This window comes from Ammospiza caudacuta, chromosome 1 (assembly GCF_027887145.1).
Source record: "Ammospiza caudacuta isolate bAmmCau1 chromosome 1, bAmmCau1.pri, whole genome shotgun sequence".
Classification (NCBI taxonomy): domain Eukaryota; kingdom Metazoa; phylum Chordata; class Aves; order Passeriformes; family Passerellidae; genus Ammospiza; species Ammospiza caudacuta.
The window spans coordinates 83293469-83316454 of record NC_080593.1 but is presented as its reverse complement, the minus strand read 5'-3'; the positions used below and the strand labels follow the sequence as shown (position 1 = coordinate 83316454).

Genomic DNA, 22986 nt, shown 5'->3' with positions numbered 1-22986 from the left:
TGACTCTATGACATTAAAATGCAAAAAGCATTAAAATGCATTAGTTCTCAATTTCAATGAGTTCTAATTTTCAGTTCATTCTCAATTTCAATTTCAGGTTATTCTGATTAGATGTTAATACCTTGCCTGCAATTTAACAAAAAAGCTAAGAGAGTTCACACACTTGTATGTACCTTATATATGTGAAATTTTGGAAAGGGCTCCCATGTGCCTCCTCCCTTCCCCCCACCAAAAAAAAAAAAATCCTAGAAAAAATATCACAGACCAAAAATCTGAAAAGGAATTCCATATCCCGTACTAGGCGAAAAAAAAATTAATTATGCACTTCAGCTTTATCCAAAGCTTTAAATGGCTAGTTTTTTTCAGTTTTTGTACTGGTAGAACACAAACAAATAAAGAAAAATAAAACGAAACTATATTGATCTTTTGATGCTTCATCATAAAAGCAAAAGTTAAAACATTGCCTTACTAATATAGCAATTTTAACATAAGTAAGGCATTAAAACAGTAGTGTAATAATGCCAAAGGTAGAATGCAAATGCAGTCCCAAATCACATTCCAAATTCCCTTCTAAACCTGACAGCTGTTGTTCCATTGCTCAGTATCTCACAGCATGTTTATCTTTTCTATCATTCTCCTGACCTGATGCTATATACTATTAGATTTTTAGTGATTCTCCTAAAATAGACTATTTTTGCTTACACAGCTTGCAGTTACCTTGTGCAGAAATGCAACCAGTTTTATTCACTATCATGAAGTGATTGTGATGTTGAAAAAAAACCAGAAAGAATCACTGAAAATTAGCAGAATGGACCAGTACATGTTTCATCCTGCAATTAAAGTATGTATAATAAATGTGTAATACTATTTAAACATGAACTTCTGATGCAATTCCAAATATGTAATGTTCTGAGTCTCTTTGAAATTATCTGCTCTCACTGATTTGCTTTGGGAGTGCTCAGGTTCCTGAGGAAGACAAAACAGTGGCTAAAGAGTTCTATACAGACTGATAATAGAACTTGCTATCATGATACAACTGAAAGATACAATGAAAACATTTTTCATTTCTCTGGGCAGAATGGGGGACTACAATGGTAATATGAGACCTCCAAAAAAGAAAGGCATTCTAACTTCCAGAAAAGCAACTTCTTTGAGAAAAAGATCATACTTTGGATATTATCTAACATTGATTTTTTTTTTCTTTCCGAGCTTTTGTTAAAATTATCTGAGGACAACATTATTTGGTACACAGCATTTGAAATGAACCCTGTGCTCTCTGACTCATTCTCTCTCCTACAAAGTCTGAGAGAGACTTTCTAATCTCCCATTTGCCCTTTCATGCACAGAATCAGTAGATTTAAGGGTAGACTGTACTCTGATTAGGTTAAAAAATTTTAAACCACAAATGATAGAACGTGAAATTGTCTTGCATACCTGGAACAGTTGGCAATCTCCATGGTTGGCCCTTCACACAGCCATCCTCCACACTGAGGAGCAGGACTGTCACACACGCGCGTCCTGCACAGGCAGGAGCCAACGCTGGCCCCGTCAGTGTGGGTGCAAGGCTTCCACTGTGACCATGTCCCAAAGTGTCCATCCACTGTCAGATTCCTCATCTAGAAACAAACACAACAGAAAAGCTTATCTGAGGCTTGGCAGTTCCTTTATTCTGCTGTGCATGAAGGTTTAGCCTTCAGCCACCAAAAATAGCAATCTCCTCTGGAGAGATACACCTATACACCTTCCATACAGCAACCTCCCCTCATAATTCCTATAGCTGCATAATTTCCACAACTTCTGACCAATCTGAGGCACTGGATAGCCTCAGGAGTAGCAATAACAGAAATCACAACTGTTGCCTTTCACAACTATGCTTGCATACCTCTTGATTGCCTTCTGTCATCCCTACTTCCTGAAATTTTCCAGTGAAAATGGAACCTGGAGACTAACTGTAAAAACCAAGGTCAAAAGGAAGAGTCAGCAGAGGATAAGGAGAAATGAAGAAGAAATTCTCTATGAGGATGATGAGACACTGGAACAGGTTTCCCATGAGAAACTGTGGATGCCCAATCCATGGAAGTGTTCAAGGCCAGGTCAGATGGGGCTTTGAGCAACATGGTCTAGTGGAAGGTGTCCCTGCCCTTGGCAAGGGGGATTCAAACTAAATTATCTTTCAGTTTCCTTCCAATGAAACAATTCTAAACACAGATGCTGAAGGGTAACAATACTGGGATGATCAAACTGAAATCTCCATGATGAGTATCTTTGTTTTGAAAACAGATTTTTTTTTCCATCCTTTTCATAAGGATGAAAAGTGGTTTTAAATATGACAGTCTCTAAATGTTATATGAAATTCTATGTATAGATCCTAGAAACATCTCCAAAAATCAGCACCTAACCCTACATGATGAAATAGCTTGCTCCCACAAAATTCAATTCTCAAACCCTTTGGCTGGAAGGTTCAGACCATTCTCATCTTGACTGGAATGTTTCCATCAAGCAGCTGTAACACATTCAATATGAAATCTTCATTGCCCAGATGAAAAAAAAATTAGCTAGAAAATGAGTTTTTCTAAAGAAAATGGGTCAGGATGTGCTAAAATCAGCTCCCAGACAAGGCAGATTTTCATAATATTCTTTTAGCAAGGTGTTAATCTTGACAAATCTGTGATTCAAAATTGAAATTATGGCCAGTTTTAACTTAAATATTAATGAATTTGCCCTTTGTTTGCTTCATGCTAACTTTGAGTCAAAACAACAGCACAAAAAAGTGCAAGCAGCATTTAAATTCACTTTTAGAATAAATATGTATCACTTGTAGTCATGCATTTTTCATATGATGTGCGAGAACATAACACTTTAATATTTGCTTACATACTGAAACAGGAATTACAGTTGTAGATTGTCATAACTGATCTGAAATGGTATCTTCCTTTACTATTTTTAGTATTTTAGCAGTGGTGAGAGAAGTGTACATTGCACAAATACTTTGAAGATACAAGATATCCAATTAGAACATAAAGCATGTTTACACTGACACTCTGGATGTTGGCTGCTTCTTTCCACTGTGGCAAAGGTACCATATTTTCACTACTAATTACAATTCCCACATATATTTTTCACAATATTCCCTTGTGCAAGAACAGCTATGTGTATATTCTGTCAGCTACAACCGACATAACCATAATTAATAATTTCAAAATCTGCTGACAGCTATTTATTGAAAATAACTCACCAACCTTTGCTCATGTAGAGTTTACATGGATGGGTTTTGTAAGACAACAAGAAATACTTCCTTTTAAGTGACAAGCAGAGTCATTCTCTCTTACACTGCTGGTCTAAGAAATATTTATAGTCCATAAACTAACAATTCTATGTCCCCCATCTAATTATGTCAAAGATGTGAAAATGCCTTTGCTGTTTTCTGTTTCTGTGCTGCATCAAAACATCTCTATTGTTGCACTTACAGTTTTAAACTAAAGCCTGTCTATGGTTACACAAGCTAACAGCTGTCTGTGTTTACCATAATACATATTAAGTGGCAGAGAAGTATACATAAATCATAGCTTAAAGCTTGAACTCAGAAAGAAAAATTGATGACACATTCTCTCTCTTCATTATTTTTCCTTGGTCATGAAAAGATCATCCCACTGGGGTCTCTGCTGTTCCCCATGACTCACCTGCTCTGTCTCTCTGTGAATATCTCCCTTTCAGAAGTGATATCAAACAATTTCATCATACGACTGCAGGAAAGCAAAATGTACCGATGAGGGGCCTTTGCAGCCCTCACCAGAACCCATGCCCATTAACTTTTCACCATCTGACACCTCAAGGGCAAAGTCATAGTCAATGACAATCACATCTTGGCATGGCTACACTCTGCTTTCCCTCTCTGCCACCCTGGTTCTGTCACCTTTTCTCTTCTGCAGATAGCTTTGGACCTTTCTTCCTTCTTAATGTCCTCCAAATATCCGCCTTTGCCTGAAGTCTCTCTGCACACACCTCATATTCCTGCTTTGTGCCTCTGCACTCTGAGTAAAGGTCACAGCTTTTAACTCTGTCAAGAGATCTTCGGTTTGAGATTACTTTTGGTAGAATTTAGTGAATCTGTAGAGTTTCCTGAAGCTCCTAATGAATTCAGATCCCATACTACATTTTCCCCAGGAAGAACTGTAAAAATAAAGCCATTTCATGTTGCATACTTTTGTTAAACAAACAAACAAATCAACCCAAAATCCTGAAAACCTTTCTTAATGTTTTATTTACTTTCTTTGTAAAAGCTCATAGATATTTTTAAGTGTTGGATTGCAAGTTGTCCCACTGGAAAATATTTCAAAAAACAATAAACCTTCCTTGCCATAAAAATTATTGGATGAATAATAGGGATAAATGACCAACTGGAAAAAGACCAAATGTGCCATAGCATTAATTAGTGTCCATATTTATGTTATGCACAATTGCTGTACTCATGACAACTGAAACAATCATCTAAAAATCAAATTGAGAATTAAATCAGAGCAAGATCACCAAAATAACTACATTTTTCAAAACTTATCTTCAAAGTCCAGAGATGGCAGCAAGACACTCATCTATCTCTCCCTTAAACTCTCTCCTCTGTCATGACATGCCTATAAGTACTCAGCAATATGAATAATTCTGTAGGAAATAATTTCTCCAAGGAAACTGATCACACTTTTTATTCTGGACTTAACTATTGTATAAACAGACCTCTCTCTGATCCAATTTTAGAAGAAACTGGTCATTCATTAATCTAAAAAAACCTACAATGTTAAAAAGATACAAGTAATTTTGCTAACAATTAAGATATTGGAAGCAGTTGGGACCAAAAAAGGGAAAATAGGTTTTGAATATTCTGTTATTTTCTACTTGCAACAGTGTCTTGAATATATCTAGCACATGTTAAGGATGCACATAGCTCAGTTGCCTACAAAAATTAAATTAAGTACATCTTGGCTAATATATCCTGTGAGCACAGCACAAAAAAATGCTATAAAAACAAATATTTGAAAGCCTCGCTAAGCAAAATTGTAATTGATTACAGTTTGCCAGAATACTGTGTTACTTTGGAGGAAAGTTTCTGTGAAGTTTTCCAAACTGTTCAACAATGTGTTACTTAGTGTTTAAGGCTTTAAAACAGTAAAGGCGTAAAACCACACTGTTCAATTTAGATAATTCTAAAATCTTCCTTATATGATTCAAGCTCAATCTGCTCAAGGACAAAATTTCTTTGGAGTTTCACCAGGTCTTTGAATCTCAGATCAGCAGGATAAGTCTCACAGCTATGGAAAAATTTCTAAGCAAGACTTTGGTGCTCCCCTGCTTTGACTAGACTGCCATATCCTGTACACATGTCATATAATGGATACTAAATAATTGTTTTTCCAGTTGAATGGAACAGAATGGAATTATGCTTTCTAAATTATTCCTCCCTCCACCCCATCTTGGCCTTGGGTTCTATATCTACAAAAGAAAATAAGGCCTAGTGCCACAATTCAAAGACTGAGCACATGAGCAGGCTGACTGTCCATGCAAATAACAAAATAAGGCATTTCAATAATCATAGTATTTTCCCCAAAGTTTCTTCTGATTTCAGCTCAAATGCTAATGCAGATGAATCCAACACAGCCTTATTTCATTAGTCCTCTCTGTGAGAAGGTGGAAGCAAATGACAGAACATAACACAAACATTTTTTTAAATTTTGAAAAAAAAAAGTTTTAAAAATTGCTATTTAACATCAAACATAGTCAGAACAAAGGTGCACATTCTCAAGGCCCTCAGGATCAGTGTAGTGTGTGTATCTGTGAGGCTGTTGCAACACATGAGGAGAGCACAAGTCAGAGCTGAAATAACTTTATATTGATTTTGAACATCTCTAGTTCACTAGCAAAGCCCAGCTTAGGAGAGAGAAGTGTCATCAAGATGTTAAAGGGAGCTTGCAAACACATGGAAATAAGAATATGAATGCAATGTGAGCCTAAGTTTATAGATGCATGTGTTTCACTGGTGAGTGGGGACAAGATCAAGAAGTCCTTACTAGGAATTAAAGTAGAACTGAGTTGGAATGGCTCCCTCCTTATGGGCAGAAGGACAAAGCAGCAAGGATCTCAAAAAAAAAAAAAAAAAAAGAAGCTCAATAGCACAAAACCCCTTTTTTTCATGCTTTTCAGTGAGGGAAAAGAATGAATATTAAAAAAAACATAATAAAATTTAAAACAAGAGATACATATCAAGTTCTTTGGTGTTTTTATATTATATTGAATTCATTCAAAATATTTTTTTTAAAGAGAGGTGTTAAGCCACTGTAAATGTGAACCTTGCATTTATAGTAATTATCATCTCTGTTGTTAATGTGTGTGAGCCTTAACTCATGGCAATCAGCTTTCCAATTTGTGGACTTTAGAAGATGTTATTTGGCTTTTTATATTACCAATAATAATCCTAAAAGAAAATATTTTACCATTAGAGATTAAATGTTTTCAAAGGACATAATGGAGAAAAATTCTGCAGGGAAAAATATGTCAATATCACTAATCTTAGAAAACATTAGTTTTAAAGGTGGGAAAATAGACATTACAGATAAAAAACAACCACTCTTTGAAATTACTGTAAATAACTTTATCACAGAAGTAGTTTAATAAGAAATAGAAAAGAAACTAGGTATTCTGCTAAAATCTGATGGGAAAACCAAAGGAAAATGACATTAAATGCAGTTTTCTGAGCTTGAAAAATCAATGCCAGCTCATTTTCATGAAATTCACATAGAATCAAAGGTTTCAAGAGACAAATGAATGCATTTGGACTTACTGGACACACGGTAATGCTTTGCTCCCACTGACTCATGCTCAGACTCTCTTCCAGTGTTGTGCATTTCTTCATCACCATGTCCCAGCCACAATAAGGGTCTTGGGATCCAATGCATGCACTGTGGATGAAAACCAATCAGATAACCAAGGCATTTATTTCATTTGTACTGACCAAAGACTTCTAAATAACTATGCAGCATCTCTTGGTACTTCATAGGAAGATAGTGAAATTCATCCCTGTTGTGATATGGCACAGACAAAATGACAAAAATCAGAGGAAAAATTAATTTGAATTCCTATACACAGCTAGGATTTATTTTAAGTGCATAGCTGAATTTCTGTCTGCATGCATGGTATGCTGTCTTGACTGATTGCTGTACTTAATTACTAGAGAATTACAGAAATTCATACAGAGGGTATATTGTCTGCCCCAAGTAAAAATTTCAAGAGGTTACAGTTCTTAGTCTTTTCTGTTAGTTTTGGAATTGTAGATATCATCTTTTTCAGAAATCAGAGGACAGTGTCTGCTCTCTGAAATCAATTAGAAAACTTTCTGATCTGTTTTCTGCACTTGTATAAAATTTCTGGAAGTTAGTTCAAAGGGGCACTGGTGGCTGCCATCACACCTTTTGCATATCACATGCTGCACTCAACACTCTCTCTTAGGGGCACATGAGGAGGGAAAGAAATGGGTCTCAGAGAAGGATGGTAGTCCAGTTTAATACAGACTCTGAAACATCCACTGTAGAAAATCAGAAGTTCATTTCTCTAACAAATAGCAGGCTTCTCTTGCTAAGGTCTAGCATCAACATTCCAGGCAATAGGTCTGCAGCTTCATAGCTAAAGATCCGAAAGAGAGGAGGTGGAACACCCATTATAGTGAAGCACAATATAATTGGTTTAACACTTGTAAAAATACCTGTAAATTACACATAAAAAATAATGCATTTAAACATTTTTTCTAGATTGTAAAAAATGTTAGACTGATAATTTTTGTTCAACTCAAATCCATGGGCATTATCCTTCTCTCTTTAATTATCTGTTCCCATCACATCTGTTGACTGAAGGGTCACAGAGATGATTAAACAACAGGAGCACCTCTCCAGTGAGGAGAGGCTGAGAGAGCTGGGAGAGTTGTTTAGCCTAGAGAAGAGAAGGCTCAGAGAGGATCTCATCAATATGTACAAAACCCTAAAGGGAGAACACAAAGAAAAGGATCCAGGGTCTTCAGTGGTACCCAGTGACAGGACCAGAGACAATGGGCACCAACTGAAACACCGGAGCCTTCAACATCAGAAGACACTGTTGCAGAAAGAGTGACTGACCAATGGCACAGATAGCCCAGCGAGCTTCTGGAATCTCCTTCCTTGGAGATATTCCAAAGCCACCCAGACACGTCCCTGGAAAACTGGTTCTAGGAGGCCCAGCAAGCACTGGACCAGATGACCGTCAGAGACCTCTGCCAATTTCAAGTGTTCTGTGATTCTGTCCTAACTAATATATGTGTTTTATTTATATTTCTATTTCTCTCTGGCACTCTTCATGTACTTCCATGTTAACACCTGACCAAATGCAGAGTTACTAATTCCCTGGAGTGTTATTCCAAAATACCATAATTATAAATTTCAAAGAATTCACTTCCACATTCCACTTGGCAATGTGGATTACCAGTACCATGTGGGAGCATAGTTCTCATCTGCAAAAGGAGTGCAATCTAAGAGGCATAACAGTCAAAATGGGTATGGATACCCCTAATCAGGATTCCAGCCCAAAGATAAACCTCCTTGTTTAGGGAATTTGCTGTTCAGAAGAGAGTTCCCACTGTTGGCTCCTGCAGCTGTGAGCGCTTAGCGCTTTTGTAACTCAGGCTACACATGTTTCCATTTAACTATCTAGAAAGTGAGAATGAACATTAATGCAAATTATGGGAAGTTTTAAGTGTCTTGGTCTTCCAAAGTTTGCAAGTTGTGATGTACAGTATTCTCCTTCTGAGTATCTGATTAAGCATGTCTTTGATGAGAAAATAATACAAAAATGAATTCAAGGCTGACAATGCACAACTGGCAATGTTAGTAATGGTAACACTGAAATGACAATGTGTGCCTCAAAGCTGAAGTGGTCAATTTTCTAACTTCAAAGTGTTCATATTTATAAACTCAGTTATTATGCTTTAGAAACTTTTTATTAAAAACAAAAATATTTCAAAGTCTTTTGAAATATGCTTTCACTTAGAACCATACTCCCTCTTTAGTGGGAGTAAGCTGATCCTTCTCCCACTCTGGTCTTAGACCCCATATCCTCTTTTGCTTTGGTTTTCACTTTACTACAAATCAAGCAAATCAGAAAGACTTGCAACTTTCATTATAAGTCACTCCGAAGTTTTAAGAAAGGTGCTAGAAGCATATTTTGACTGTCCTTACAATTTTCTGGTATCAGAACAGATCCTAGAAAGAAAAGAAAGTTCTTGTACTGCTATGACAAAGAATGTTTGATCACTCTGTGAACACTGAGTGGGGTTTTTCCAGTAACTGACCAGGTTTGGACCGCACTGCAGCAAGGTACAATGAGGTGAACCTTCTCAGAATTAGTTAAAAAGATCAACTGAGCACATGAAACTTATCATTTTAAGAAGTTAGTAACTCAGCTAACCTCATGCAGATGATGAGAGGAATAACTTCCTCCACAAATTAGAGGCATTACTATTCTTCAGTCATAGTTTTCTTTACGCTACAATACAGAAATTAATCCTCTAAACATATGAACTATTTCAAACAAAGCAACAAGAAATATTTTCAGAGAAATATTGCTCACATGAGAAACTCTAGTTTTGCTGAGATTTTTTTCACTAATGTGCTAATTGTTTGTCCCAGACATTATTATGTTTAAGTCTCATATTATAAATAGTTTGATTTTTTAAATCTTATATCCAGACAGAAAAAAAAAAAAAAAAAAACAAACCAAGAAAACTGTAATTCAGTATCATCAACCTCCTTTAGCTCACTGTGTCAGACATATTCAAGAGATGTGGCAGGATCTGACTTAAATAGCTGCCCTGCTCTCAGGTATTGGCACAACAATTCTTCTCTGTTCTCCACCCTGCCTCACATCTCACAGGGTTTTCTTATTTCTTTTTTTTCAGATCACCTATATCTCTGAAAAGCAGATATAGTTTCTTTAAAATTTAAAAGAGCGAGGTAATATGAGGGTAAGGTTTTATCTTTACTGCCTAATTATGTCACCTTTTAAAACCATTTTCTTTTCTTTGAGGGATGATTCCTTTGATTTAATGTGTGAGGACAAGCAGCTAATAATTTTTATCTCCTATGCCTAGATAAAACAGAGAAACAGATAAAAAATAAGTTAACAGATAAAAAATCAGATAGAATAAAGCTTGTAAGTATAAAAAAATCAGAACTTCTACCTGAAATGGGAAATTTAAAGGGACTTAATTTGCAGTTATGTGTCCTTAAGAAAATTTCATACTGCTTAAGTCTTTTTTCATGAACCTCTCTCCCAAGACACAGCAGTAAGAGGAACAGCTTCAATGTGTACATGAAATAACAAAAGAAACTATAGAACATGGCTGTCAAATTTATGTCAATTTTTTGTAACTAAGGAATGTCAAAAATCAGATACCACTATAGATCTTTATCTCCTTTTCCTCACAGATCTCTGTCTAAATTAAAGTCATTTTAGGTGCCACTATTGAAAAAATACATAAATTTTAAAGTAGGTATTAGGTATTTCGTTTGACAGGGCCCTTTCAGACTGTCACATGGCAAATAGCAGAGCTGGATAATATATTTTGTCATCTTGTCTCTAGAAGTATACCTTACATCTCAGTTTCAGCAGAGAATGAGTGTTTTGTCTGTTAATCCCAGTCGGCACCAGCTCACATCTCTAAGACTTCACATGATTTGTCCCAGCACTGCTAAAACTGGCACTTTTGTCCAGGAAGGAAATTCAGGAATTAAATTAAACTGTATCATTTGAAGAATCTTGATGCCACTTACCCTATCAAGTTAGCACTCTCTGCAAGAACATTCAACAGCCTTTGGCTTCTCCTGACTGATGCTAATTTTGCTCTGTGTTGTGACTTCACATTTTTTTACCAAATGTAAATGATAGGTAGCAGAGTGTGTCTCCTGCAAGGCACACATTTGGCAGTGGTGCGACACTTTAGCAATGGGATTTGACTGACTACTAACCGTAAGCCACCTCACTCTAAAGCAAGTCAGTAAAAGTCAGGTTATTCTTCAGCTATTTTAAAATTATCATCAAGTATGCCAGAAAAATTGTCCTACTTCAGTTATATTTGAGATGATTTATTGAGTCAGAAAATAAGGCAGAATTAAACACAATTCAGAGCAAAATATGTTAAAAATCCAATAGACTTTTAGACTAAAAAGAATTTATGAGTGTTCCAAAGAACAAAAAACCCCTTAAAAACAGTTTAAAAACTGTATCATAATATCATTAATTTCAAAGAGATTTTCAATTTCTTTTGAGGGTGGAAATATATTCCCATATGAATATGAAAGTGCTAATCAGGTATCCTCTTGAACTGTAACATTTTATTCATACAATATATATAAATGCAAGAGGTGCATCTTCTGAGACTGTTCAAGAAACATTTTTCTGTTACATTCTATACACAGCACTTCAAAGAACTGAGTCTCCTGACCCTTTCAATAATTTCTACTGAAATACCCATGCCTACATAGTCCCCATTACCACAAAATGTGACCTGACACTTTGTATATCAGAAACTGAACCAGGGTCATCATCTTATTTTGCAGAAGACAGATTCATCACTGCAAACTCAAACAGAAAACTGAAGCTATAAGCCTGTCTCATGCTCCAGATGCAGAGTTCTATCCATTGCTGAATGAATACATGAATGTGATACCAGACAAAGGTACCTATCAGTGTTTTCATTACTACTGGTTTTGCAGCTGTATACATATATATGTGTGGGCAATGAAGAACGGGCATCTAAAGACACAGATGAATGATCCAGAAGAAAATAAATGGTAGGGACACAACTTATAAAATCCCAAGTAGCTCAAGCTAAGATGCATGTCAAATATTGAGAATACTGCTTAACTCTCACCTGAACTGGTAAGAAAATCAAATCCTTTAATCATCTCAGACACTCTGAGCAGACTACCATTGCTTCCTCTAATTATAATTTTTGTAGCAAACTCCGAATACATTTAGATACAATTCAATCTTGCAAAATCACTGAAAATAGCGGCCTTCAACCCACAAGGTCCTTCCATCAAATCCAGAATCAGAAATTTGTGTATAAAAGTTGTTTATATTACACAATTCACTGAATGTTGTTGCCTCCAAGTAACTAGATATGGATCAAATGTGAAAGACGATTTTCACAACGTCCTCTCAACACCCTCCCTTCAGATATTTATACCCATCGATAAATCTCCTCTCCGTGTCCTCCTCTCAAGGCTGAAGAGATCCAACTCCCTGTCTCACCTCAGAGAAGAGATGCTTCAGATCCTACTCATCTTCGCTGCCCTCCGCTGCACACACTCCAGGAGCTCCATGTCTGTCCTGTCCTGAGGAGTCCAGAACTGCACACAGCACTCCTGATGCGGCCTAACCAGACTACAGGGGCAGGATCACCTCCCTTGGCCTGCTGGCACGGCTCTTCCCATGTGCCCTGGCAGGCCAGGAAGGCCAGGATACCACTGGCCTTCCTGGCCCACAGGGCACACGGCTGGCTCATGGATAACTGGTCCAATAGGTCTAGAAGGACCTTCTCCCCAGGGCTGCTTTCCAGCCTGGGATGATTCTTCCCCAGCTGCAGGACCTGCACTTGCCTTTGCTGAATTTCAGAAGGTTCCTCTCCACCCATCTCTCCAGCCTGCCAAGGTCCCTCTGCAGGGCTGCACAGACTTCTGGAGTATCAGCCACTCCTCCAGCTTTGTGTCGTCAGAGAACTTGCTGGGGAGACATCTGTCCCTTCAGCCAAGTCACTGATGAAAGTTAAACAATGCTGGGCCCAGTACTGACCCTTAGGTGACACCAGTAGGCCTCCAACTAGACTGTGACACTGATCACAATCCTCTGAGAGCTGGCATTCAGCCATTTCCCTACCCACCTCACTGTCCACTTGTCCAACCCCCACTTCCTGAACTTGCCCATAAGAACTACAGTTACTAAGAGTAAACACACTGAACTTAGAATTCCTGAATCTTTTGATATTTTAAAGCAACAAAATTAATTACATAATGATATATGAAAACCACAGGACTGTTTTAAATTTTTCTTTCTTAGGTCACTTTTTTGTTTAAAACAATATCCTACTAATAAAATCTGAATTGCAAATATGCAGTCAAGTCTATCTGGTTTACTTACATCTTTGCAAACTAAATGCAAAACACATTTTTTCTCCTTCATAAGGCTACTTCAAGAAATAAATTGGGAGGAGGCTGTAAAATTCTTGTTTGACAAAAATATTTGCTTACAACACAATACATACATACATACATACATACATACATACTTAGATCACACTTTAAAGGGTTGTCACTAAAATTTCAGGGGCAGCAAAATGTAAATGAACAGTTTGTCTCTAATGCATTTTGCAGGACAGATAGACACTTTCTGCAAAAGCTTTCATCTTCACAGATGCAGAAAAGGTCAAGCTATTCCCTCTGCAGTATGGGACTAATATTCTACTACTTTTGAGGGCAAAAAACTTAAAACTGCTTATTTCATAATTCTGCTAACTTTAATAGTGTCTGTAAGTTGACACCTACTGAACATAACTTTTCAGTGTATCTCATACCCAAAAAAAAGAACTGCCATTTTTAATATGTGCTTATAATCTAGGCTTGCAGACAGGAGTATGGTTTATCCCAGTCTGGGAAATTTATGAGGACTCTGATTCTGGAATATTACTCTGGAATCACTAATTCAGATCAGTCCTCATGTGGTTCTGCCATTATAATGCAGCAGCAGACTTCTCATATTTAAACTGGAATAAAGCCTGCATATTTTGAAATCAGGAAATCCACCTGAATACCCAAAAAGAAATACTTTGGAATGATTATTTCCAAAGAGCAATTTCAATCCCATTTGTTGGCAAGCTCTCCTGGACACATGACCACCTAGCAATGGTTTAGACCACATACTTGTTATTAGCTTGTCAATGCATAGCTACCCTATATCAGTATATAGGAATAATTATTTTACTATTTAATGTTATAGAATGTTTGCTACCAGGAAAACAGGTTCCTGAGTGTGAGGGTACTTCAGAGGATGCAAAATCTACAGCTAGGGCAAAATAAAGGAATGCAAAAGTGGCTGAAATACTTAAATCAATGATCTTACTGGACTTCTAGGAATGAAATAAGTATATTGTTTTCTTCTATTAGTTAATTCAGTACTCTTTTTAGCATTTTGCTGACAGAGTTTTCTTGTATGTACAGATTGCTTAACTGAAGGCTCACAAAGACACCAAAATAAGAATAAAGAAGTTCAAAGAGCAAAAGGCTAGTTATAGTAGAATAGCTATGATAACATTACTTAGCAAGACAAGCTTGTGACCTAGTAGTATTTTAGGTATATATTGTAAAAAAAAATACTCAAAAAATTTCCAGAAGTTGGCAGGTTTTTTTATGTCAGAGAAGTCACTATTTGTACAGCTTTTAGCAGATGGCACTATTTATTTACTTAGACATAACATCATAGCAAGATTAGGTTTCAAGCCTTTCAAGTGTGTGAAATCTATCTTCCATCAGAAATACCAATCCTTGACCCTTGCTTGGTAAGATTTTAAAGAACATTGGGCTGATATAGACTTCTGTTGTCCTTTCAGAACTAATGCACTGAAAATGCCAGTATAAAGTATAACTTTGACAAATTTGCCCGAGAAAAAAATCACTGCCACCAGGGGTTGTTTTTGAAGGCTACAGCTGCCAACAAAAGAAAGCTGTTTCTTTGATTCAGGGTACAAAGTCTCTATCCCCATACTACAGATCTTATTCCTCATTATGGATACATAGAACCTTCAAAGTGAAACACAGAAACTGAAATTTTAGAGAGTTTATGTTATCTTATCGTGATAATTATTATCTTTATCTCACATTAGAGTTAATTAGCACATATTTAAAAGTCAGTTGTGCTTCATGCTTGGCCTACTCAACTCTGAAGAAGTAGAGAGAGATGGAGAATCCATCTGTGAAAATAGCTCCAGTGAATCTCATTGATGGATTTCTATAAAAGTTTGATAAATGTGTGAATTGCAATACCTAGGTGATAATAACCTGGTCAAACCTTAGAGATTTTCCTTAAGGAGAACCAAATTTATGTAACTGCTCTGCTGCTTCCTGCACCTTGAAGATGGCAGGTTTTTTTGAGAACTGATTTTCCAAAGTACTGGCACATCCCAAATTACTTTTCTCTAGCTGACTCTCAAAACCAGCACAATTATGACAGGATGTTCAAAACTATTCAGGCATTGGCAGAAGTCTGCATGAGATATCCTCCACCTGCCGCCCATGGAAACTGGCAATCCAAATAACTGGCATGGGAAACTGATGAATGATGGGCATAATCATCAGGGCATAATGGAAAGTGCTGAGCAACCTAAACTATGGGTGTGACAACAGGTTTTGCCCACGGTAAGGTCTGTTGTCACAGTAATAAAGTGCAGAAAACTGCACTTCAAACACAAAAAAAAAAAAAAAAAGACCAAAAAGAAACATAAAAAACTCCAAAAAAAAAACCAAAACAAAAAACCCCCCAAAACATTCACCTCCGAATATATTTTCAAGAGCCTTTGCTAGCAGTATTTATAGGAGTAGAATCATGACTGGAGTGTGCTGAAGCAGATGGAATATCTGTCAGAGCAGCAGCAGGTCACAGGGTTTCTCCATCACTGAAAAGTGCTGGAGGAACAGACTTCTGATGTGCAGAGCATATTAGAGTGATTATTAAAGAGACATAATAAACTACAAATAAGAGCAACAACACATGTTTTAGAGGCTACTGTGGGAAGATGAAGCAAGGAATAATGAAAAACAATTACAACGGACAATCTCAAGAAAATTTTCTCGGCATTGAGATATTAGCTCATGAAAGAGTCTGCTCAACAGAGGGACTGAAGTTGTATTGTCTGAAAGCCAGCAAGAAACCTAAACAAAGAGATTAGATAAGATTAGGCACTGAGCACTCTGCCATTTACACAAAAGGAGCAGGTGAGGTAGCACTCTTCAACATTTTGACTTTTTAAAGGCTGTTATTCATACACAAGCATGGCCCACTCCTCAATAATTATGTGAAGTGGATACTGAAGAGTGCATGTCCTTGATCTGGGGAAGAGACTCTAGTTACTGATGCAATTTATCACTGATGGAATTTCAGAATTAAGCTTTGGCACAGTTATACAGACCTAAGTATGATAAATGTCAATACATAAAATAATATTAATACAAAAATCCCCAAAAACCACTATGCTCCAAGGCATTACCTTAGGGAAGGTTTACCCATTATTCTTTTTTCCCATTGCTACAGTATAGAGGTAATAGTTAGCAACATAATAGAAGAATGTGAGTATTAAAGCACCAGAAATGCAATGAGCAAGTTTTAGATGCTTCAATGCCTGGAAAAATGTATAGCTCCAAGTAATCTACTTGTATTCTGTCCACATGCAAAAAGAAGAAAAAAAAAAAAAAAGAAATCCAGCATAAGCCAGGAAAAAATTAGTCAAACCAAAAGTAAATTATAGGTGAGTGAAAGATTACATCTGCATTCTTCAAATAATCTGAGTCCCTAATGATAGATGACAAGTAAATTCCTTTTTTTTTGTCTGGATCACATCTCTAAATCCTCTCCTTTTTCACAAAGCAGACCTAGAATTGATGGTGAACTGTTTAACCAAGAAGAAAGCAAGGATGGCAAGTCTTTTGGTGCAATGAATATTTAATTACTACAAGAGAAGTCATACAACTAAAAAAGACATGATTGAAAAACCCCACAAGGAATCATTTTATCTACTTTTAAATAAATCATTCCACTGGAAGATGAGACTTCATATACCTCTGGGCAGAGGAATAAATTATCATTTGAGCAGTATTTGAGGCATTTAACTACTGTTCTCAGTAAAGTGGAAAAGGCACCACTTCTTTTTGTTTTGTTTTCTTTTGTTCTAAAAGAAATTTTAAAAATCAGACAATTAGATCCCAGTGCTCACCCAGGGAGAGGAATGAATAGCCTGCAGCCACGCGTGGGGTCTGGGATTTGAAACAGCAGTCCTACCCTGCAAGGGCAGAAGCATGTTTGGGCTTTGCAGCTGGAATAAAATTGACACGCCTTGGAATCGTCCTGAGAGAAACAGAGGTAGCAGGGACCTTGGGCCTTCACTCCTCATTACAAACAAAGTGAGGCACCAGCCTTGAAATGTCCAAAGTGGACTACAGGATTGGTGTAAATACTCACCACCACACATCCTTTTTCAGCTCTCTGAAGCAAGGAAAGATGAAATTTCCATGGAAACTGAAACTTGATCCTATGTAGACCACTAAGCCAAGAAAATGCTTGAAGCAGAGACTTGCCCATATAAAACTTTTCCCTAAAGTAAGCTTTGCAGGACTTCCAATGGGGCCTAAAGTGTTCTTCTATTTCAATAGAAAATGCCAAAAATATGCTACATAAGACAGCATAAACAAAAAACAGGCTGGTAAAAAAACTGAAAGGTAGAATTCTTCCCTTCCCTGGTTCTAGGGACCAGGTTCTCTAGGGCACACCTCTACCTTCAGTCTTGTTTTCAACCCAGTAGCCTTTCACTGGCTTTCTGCATGGTACAAATTCCCATGGTGAGCCAGGTCCCTTTGAAATGTCCTTCCACTGTCACCAAGCCACACCTTTATTACACCTGTGTCCCGTGGTCACCTCCCTGCTGTGACCAACTGTGTGGTCCCTGTGACAGCCAGAAATGTCTCTACCTGTGAATGGTCACGCTGCCTTTTAGGGGAGGTGTAATATCTCTGTGCACAAATAATCTCTCTGTGAGCCTAAGTGTAGCAGCCAAGAGAGGCAACTGGCAGCCTTTCTACCTCCTTTAAAAGCCCAGTTTTTCAGAGGAATATATGTTAAAAAAGGTGAAGCTAAAACAAGGTAAAAAACCAACCACATGTCTCTGTCATGGTTCTCAAAACCTCATGACTGGTTCACGAGTGTCCATGTGATGTAACACAAAACAATCTCACTGAATTACCAGGAACACACTACCAAAGAGAAGGTACAACTAACTGGATGAAATGAACAATCTCCAATAGCATGTTTTGCAGCTCAGATGTATTTTCAGATACCCTATTAAAAAGCTGTGTGCTGAACTTTAAGTTCCTTAACTATCATAATACAGTCTACAACCAAGTGATTATTTGTAAGTTAACCTCTTTCTTTGGTTGAACAATTGTTGGCTGCATAGCCCTTTTACCTAGTAGAATATTCAGATTTTTACATTACAGTTTGCTGATCAACACTATCTTTAAATAGTCACTTTTCCAAGTGTTCTTGATTCTCAGTTCATGCAACCCAATTTGTTTCTGAGTTCAAAGAGATATTGTTTATTCAGTTATAAAATGGCTTTAAAAAAAACCAAAAAAACCCCCTACATTTGTTCAAGTCCCAAGCTTTAAATATATTAAACCAGCAGCTATATGGCACTTTACCAGATAACTGTTTTCTATATAAAACATTTCTTACTGTTTCACTTCACAATTTAAAATCTACATAATGACACTTCAATTCTTCGATAGCCTTATCTAGTCCTAACAAGTTAGTACAAGTATTCAGAGCCACTTTTGATAGACAGGGTACACAGGAAGTAATTGTTGAGAGAGACAATTAATTTGGATTCCTAATTGCAGACATTTATCCTTCCCATTTTTCTCCAACCCCTGCACGTATTTTTTTCCAGTCAAATAAAGCTAGCTGATTCTTCATACCTGTATGTTTTGTAAAAGAGACATCTCTTCAGGGGGACCTTAATCACGTGTTCCTGAAGGCCCACAAAAAGGACACTCTGGCTGTGCAGGATCTGAAGGCTCCTGATGGGCTCTCGCTGACTTTTCGGCAGGAGTTCAATTTCCTCAAGCAGGCAGCTGCTTGAAGTCTGGTTCACTGGGGCAAGTACTTTCTTAATAGTGCCATAGTCTGAAAAGGCAAGAGGAAAATGAGTTACTAAAAATCACACTGGCAATTCTACCTGTTTGGTGTCATTCAGTGAAAAAATCTTTGCGTTGGATGTTTTCAATGAAGCTTAAGAATGCAGGATTATTTTGACTGAAGTTTCCTTATGCATTATAGTACAGTTAAAAGAACTTAGAAAACTAAAGGCTGTTTTCATGTGATGCAATGCATTAAAAAAAGAAAAAAAGGAAAAAAAGTTAAAAAGTTATTAGTGCAGAACAGCCTTCAGAGCAGTAGTCACAAGAAAACAAGATTTCAAAGTCTGGCTTGATAAATGCACATTCATGCCAAGGGTTACTGACTTCAGTCTTCAGGACTGTCCTACACTTTACTATATTGAAAGCATTGTTTTAAAAGCATTAAATTCCATAATTTCCCCAGTTTGTTTTAGTATTCTTTGTGTTAAAATTATGGAGTTTAGATATGTATCACATTCATTTAATAAAGCACATGTACATGACTATGTGGAGGTCTTGAGTCTAGGTGAATATGAATGAATGAGGCTGAACCTCTTCTTCTTACTTATCCTGATTTTAACCTCTGCAAAATCACAGCTTTTAGCATTCACTCTTCACTTCCATTCTTAATGTGATTTCTCAGGAAAGACAGTAACGCATTGAAAACAAGTGTCAGAGTATATGATAACATTTATGACTCACTCTTGCAAAGTTTTAAAATAATTTAAAAATATCAAAGTACATTTGTTCTGAACACAAAGGATCACGTTCTCACACTGATAAATATTTTAGGGAGCTGCAGCATTATGTAATCTTTTATGTGCCAGCAATAGGAACTATTAAAGATCCAATATTGCAAACAGACACAGAGATAAGCGCTAAAGTCTTGAAAGACTTCCCTTTTGAGTTGATAATAATGGCAAGGGGATGTTTGGGAAGGCCAAGTTTCATGGTCAAAAAGGATGCTTTGTTCTGCAGTGCAGAGAACAGGGGGTTTGCCATCCCTAGCACAAGGCCAGAGGTTTGGCTCAGAGTTGGCAGTGCAGACTCTCAGGATGTGGCTGGCCCTGGCTTGGCGAGTACTGCTTTTATCCATGGCAGGGAACACCTGGCGGCCACACGTCTGTGTCCCCCACCCACCAGCTCCACCTGAGGCCAAGGGCTGGCACCCCTACACAGCCACTGAACCCTCCAGGGTAACTGGGCTGAGGGAGGGCAACACGACATTCCCAGACTTTGCTTGGGAAGTGGTGAGGAACAGCAAATAAGCAACTGTAAGAAAATACAAAAAAGCAGCCTCAAGAGGAGAGAAGCAAGATGACTGTTAAAAGCTCCTCATTTTCCTATGAAAGAATGAGTATTCAATTCTAAGACCTGGAGTAGTATTCGCAAGGAGAGCGTATATCAAATAGCAGGGGAAGTCAATAGGAAATTTATGCATAAGATATAACAAACATTACATAATATTATTTTTTCTATTGAACAGTCAAAATGAATTAGATAAACCATAAATTATTAGCTCAGTGTATAAAATGGATTCCTCTTGGTCCATAGAAAAATTTTGATCATACCAAATCATGTATGCATGTTAAAATCTTCTGCCTAGCCTCTCAGGTTTTAACATAATCACTTCATATACCTGTTTACATTTTTCTCCTTTTTTGATATAAACATGCTTGACCATTTTTAGGAAAAAAACTTTCAGTAAATGACAATTTTAATTTTTATTAACCTTTTTGATATTAAAATATCTAATTTGATGATTACTTTTTTTCCCAAACAATCTAAAACAGACATATTCAAAAACCTAATTAAATTGTTGCCAACAGTCAGTTTTGCCCCACAATTAAGCAATGAGCAGCTCAGCTCAACAACATAACAAGCAATGTTTGCACTGATGATTACTGGATGCAAAATCTTGACTATAATTACAGCAAGTTTCATGGTCAAAATATGGTCTGAGACTTGTCCCAAAATTTCATTGCCTGTATGTTCCTGTTTTGGCTGAGGCAGAATTAATTGTCCTCCCAGTGGCTGGTATGGGGCTGTGTTTTGGGTTTGTGCTGAGGGGAGGGGAGCGGGGTGAGTGAGGGGCTGTGTAGTACATGGAGGCTGGCTGGGGTTAAACCACAACACTGTGTTAATTACTGAATGAAAGAGAAATTATTTTCTTTTGAGCACAGCAGTTGGAAACATGTACTAAGAAGAAGAAGGAGCAGTGAGATAATTTTATAGATGTAAATTAATTGGTATTGCTTTATAGATCAGTCAGTGCAACTCTATATCACATGCTAACTGGCAGACAACAGATTCATAATGATTCACGACACATTGTACTTGGCTTGTCACAGTTTTCCTGCAAGAGACAAAAATCAGGTACACACACATTCAGCATGTGCTTCTTCTACAGACTAATATTTCTTCTTACCACTGTGCTGGGTCTGGCATCTACAGACTGAATCATTTGCTGTCACCTTCCCCAGGAAAAGAAAAAACACATGACTGGAGGCCTCCCTCCCCTATGCCTACAAACACATTCAATTTAGAAATACAGCTTTGGACAGGAGAATATGATCAAACACAAATACTTTCTGTTTCATGTGGCTCGTTTATTATAGATGGCAAACTTACAGTTCTTTTTATTCAAGTGTATGACCTGGAGATCATGGTTACAGCAGCATACCACCCCAGAAAGAAATAAAATATTCTCACTTTGAGAACTGCAGCACTAATGCCTTCCCCAAGACATCTGTCATTGTTCTTGTTCTTCCTTCTTATCTTGGCATACATTCTTCATTCCTCATATTTCCTTTTGCTCTCTTTCAGCATCTCCCAAACCATTTCTTTTTCGTTTCTTGTCTAAGAGGTTCAGCACTCAGAAATGTTGGAAGTCACAATTGACTGAGCTTCAATTGAAGAAACAGGGCTTGAGATGCCACAGATTATCAGGAAAAAACACTGCTCTTCTCAGGAGCAATGTGGGTCATATGCAAACTCAACAAAAAGGAATAGAATGTTACCTGAGATCTGCCTCAATAAATTCCCTTGATTCTGACTTCTGCAACCTATCTTCTCTGCCTTAAATTCCTACTGTGTATGACTTTGATTTTGCAAGGACCACCTGGGAGGCCAACTAGGGTGAGGATCTGGTTTTACTCCACAACTTTGAGACAGCACAGATTTAATTTGTGTTTTGTTCGCCAGTCTATGGTGCATAGCTAGGGTGTGTAGCTATCAACATCCTTAAAATATACTAGCATGCAACATGGCTATATCAGACTTCCTTACAGTGGAAAATCATAGCCAGTGATTCCACGCTTTCAAAAACCAGGGGTTTTGTTCCACTGTTTCCAAATCTACTACAATGTTTGCAACACTGTGCACAGCCTCCAGCAAAGACTGCAGATTTCCTAAAGAACTTGTAGAAGTCCCATCTTCAAAGGTGTTGTCTGTCTGGCCATTTTCACACCACAGTTGCAAAGCAAAACAGGGTGTAAAAAAAGTAGGGAAAAAATAAGTCTGGAACATGGCTCTAGGACATGGAGTTTTTTAGATCTGTCATAATCTTTCAAGTGAATATTTAGTTATACAATCAAACTAAGTGTCCACTTCGGCCAAGAAACAGCAGAGAAGGCTAGTAACCACAGAGCAACTTAATGGATGCAACTTTATTGCCACAGACAGAGGGAAAGCTGCAGTTTCATCACAAATGTCAAGCCTGAGCCTAACAGCCATTTAAGAATTCAAATGAATGGCATCTTTTCATCCTGTAAGCAAGACATACTGGGATAGATCCAGACACCTGACAGCCTTTTTTTAAGGATGGCCAACTATATAGAGGAGTAGTAAAAGACAATGACATTGATGAGAATGAGTAAATAATGTGCTTTGTTAGTTTTTACTGCAGCAGTTTTAAAGAGACTTGCAAAACCAGCAACTGAACATTAGAAATCTAATCACTGGGAATGAAGAGAAAAATTAT

At 37.3% G+C, this 22986-nt stretch overlaps 1 protein-coding gene across 5 annotated transcripts in view; it reads right to left on the bottom strand.

Annotated features, from left to right (window-relative positions):
* Positions 1–22986, bottom strand: part of SEMA5A (semaphorin 5A) — a 372788-nt gene that overhangs the window by 77062 nt on the left and 272740 nt on the right. For all 5 annotated transcript variants that reach the window (XM_058824781.1, XM_058824771.1, XM_058824791.1 and 2 more), the window contains 3 exons: positions 18804–19011; positions 6827–6944; positions 1435–1616 (listed from right to left, as the gene is read on the bottom strand). In XM_058824781.1, the coding sequence (XP_058680764.1) occupies positions 1435–1616; positions 6827–6944; positions 18804–19011 (508 nt within the window). The remainder of the gene's footprint in view (positions 1–1434; positions 1617–6826; positions 6945–18803; positions 19012–22986) is intronic.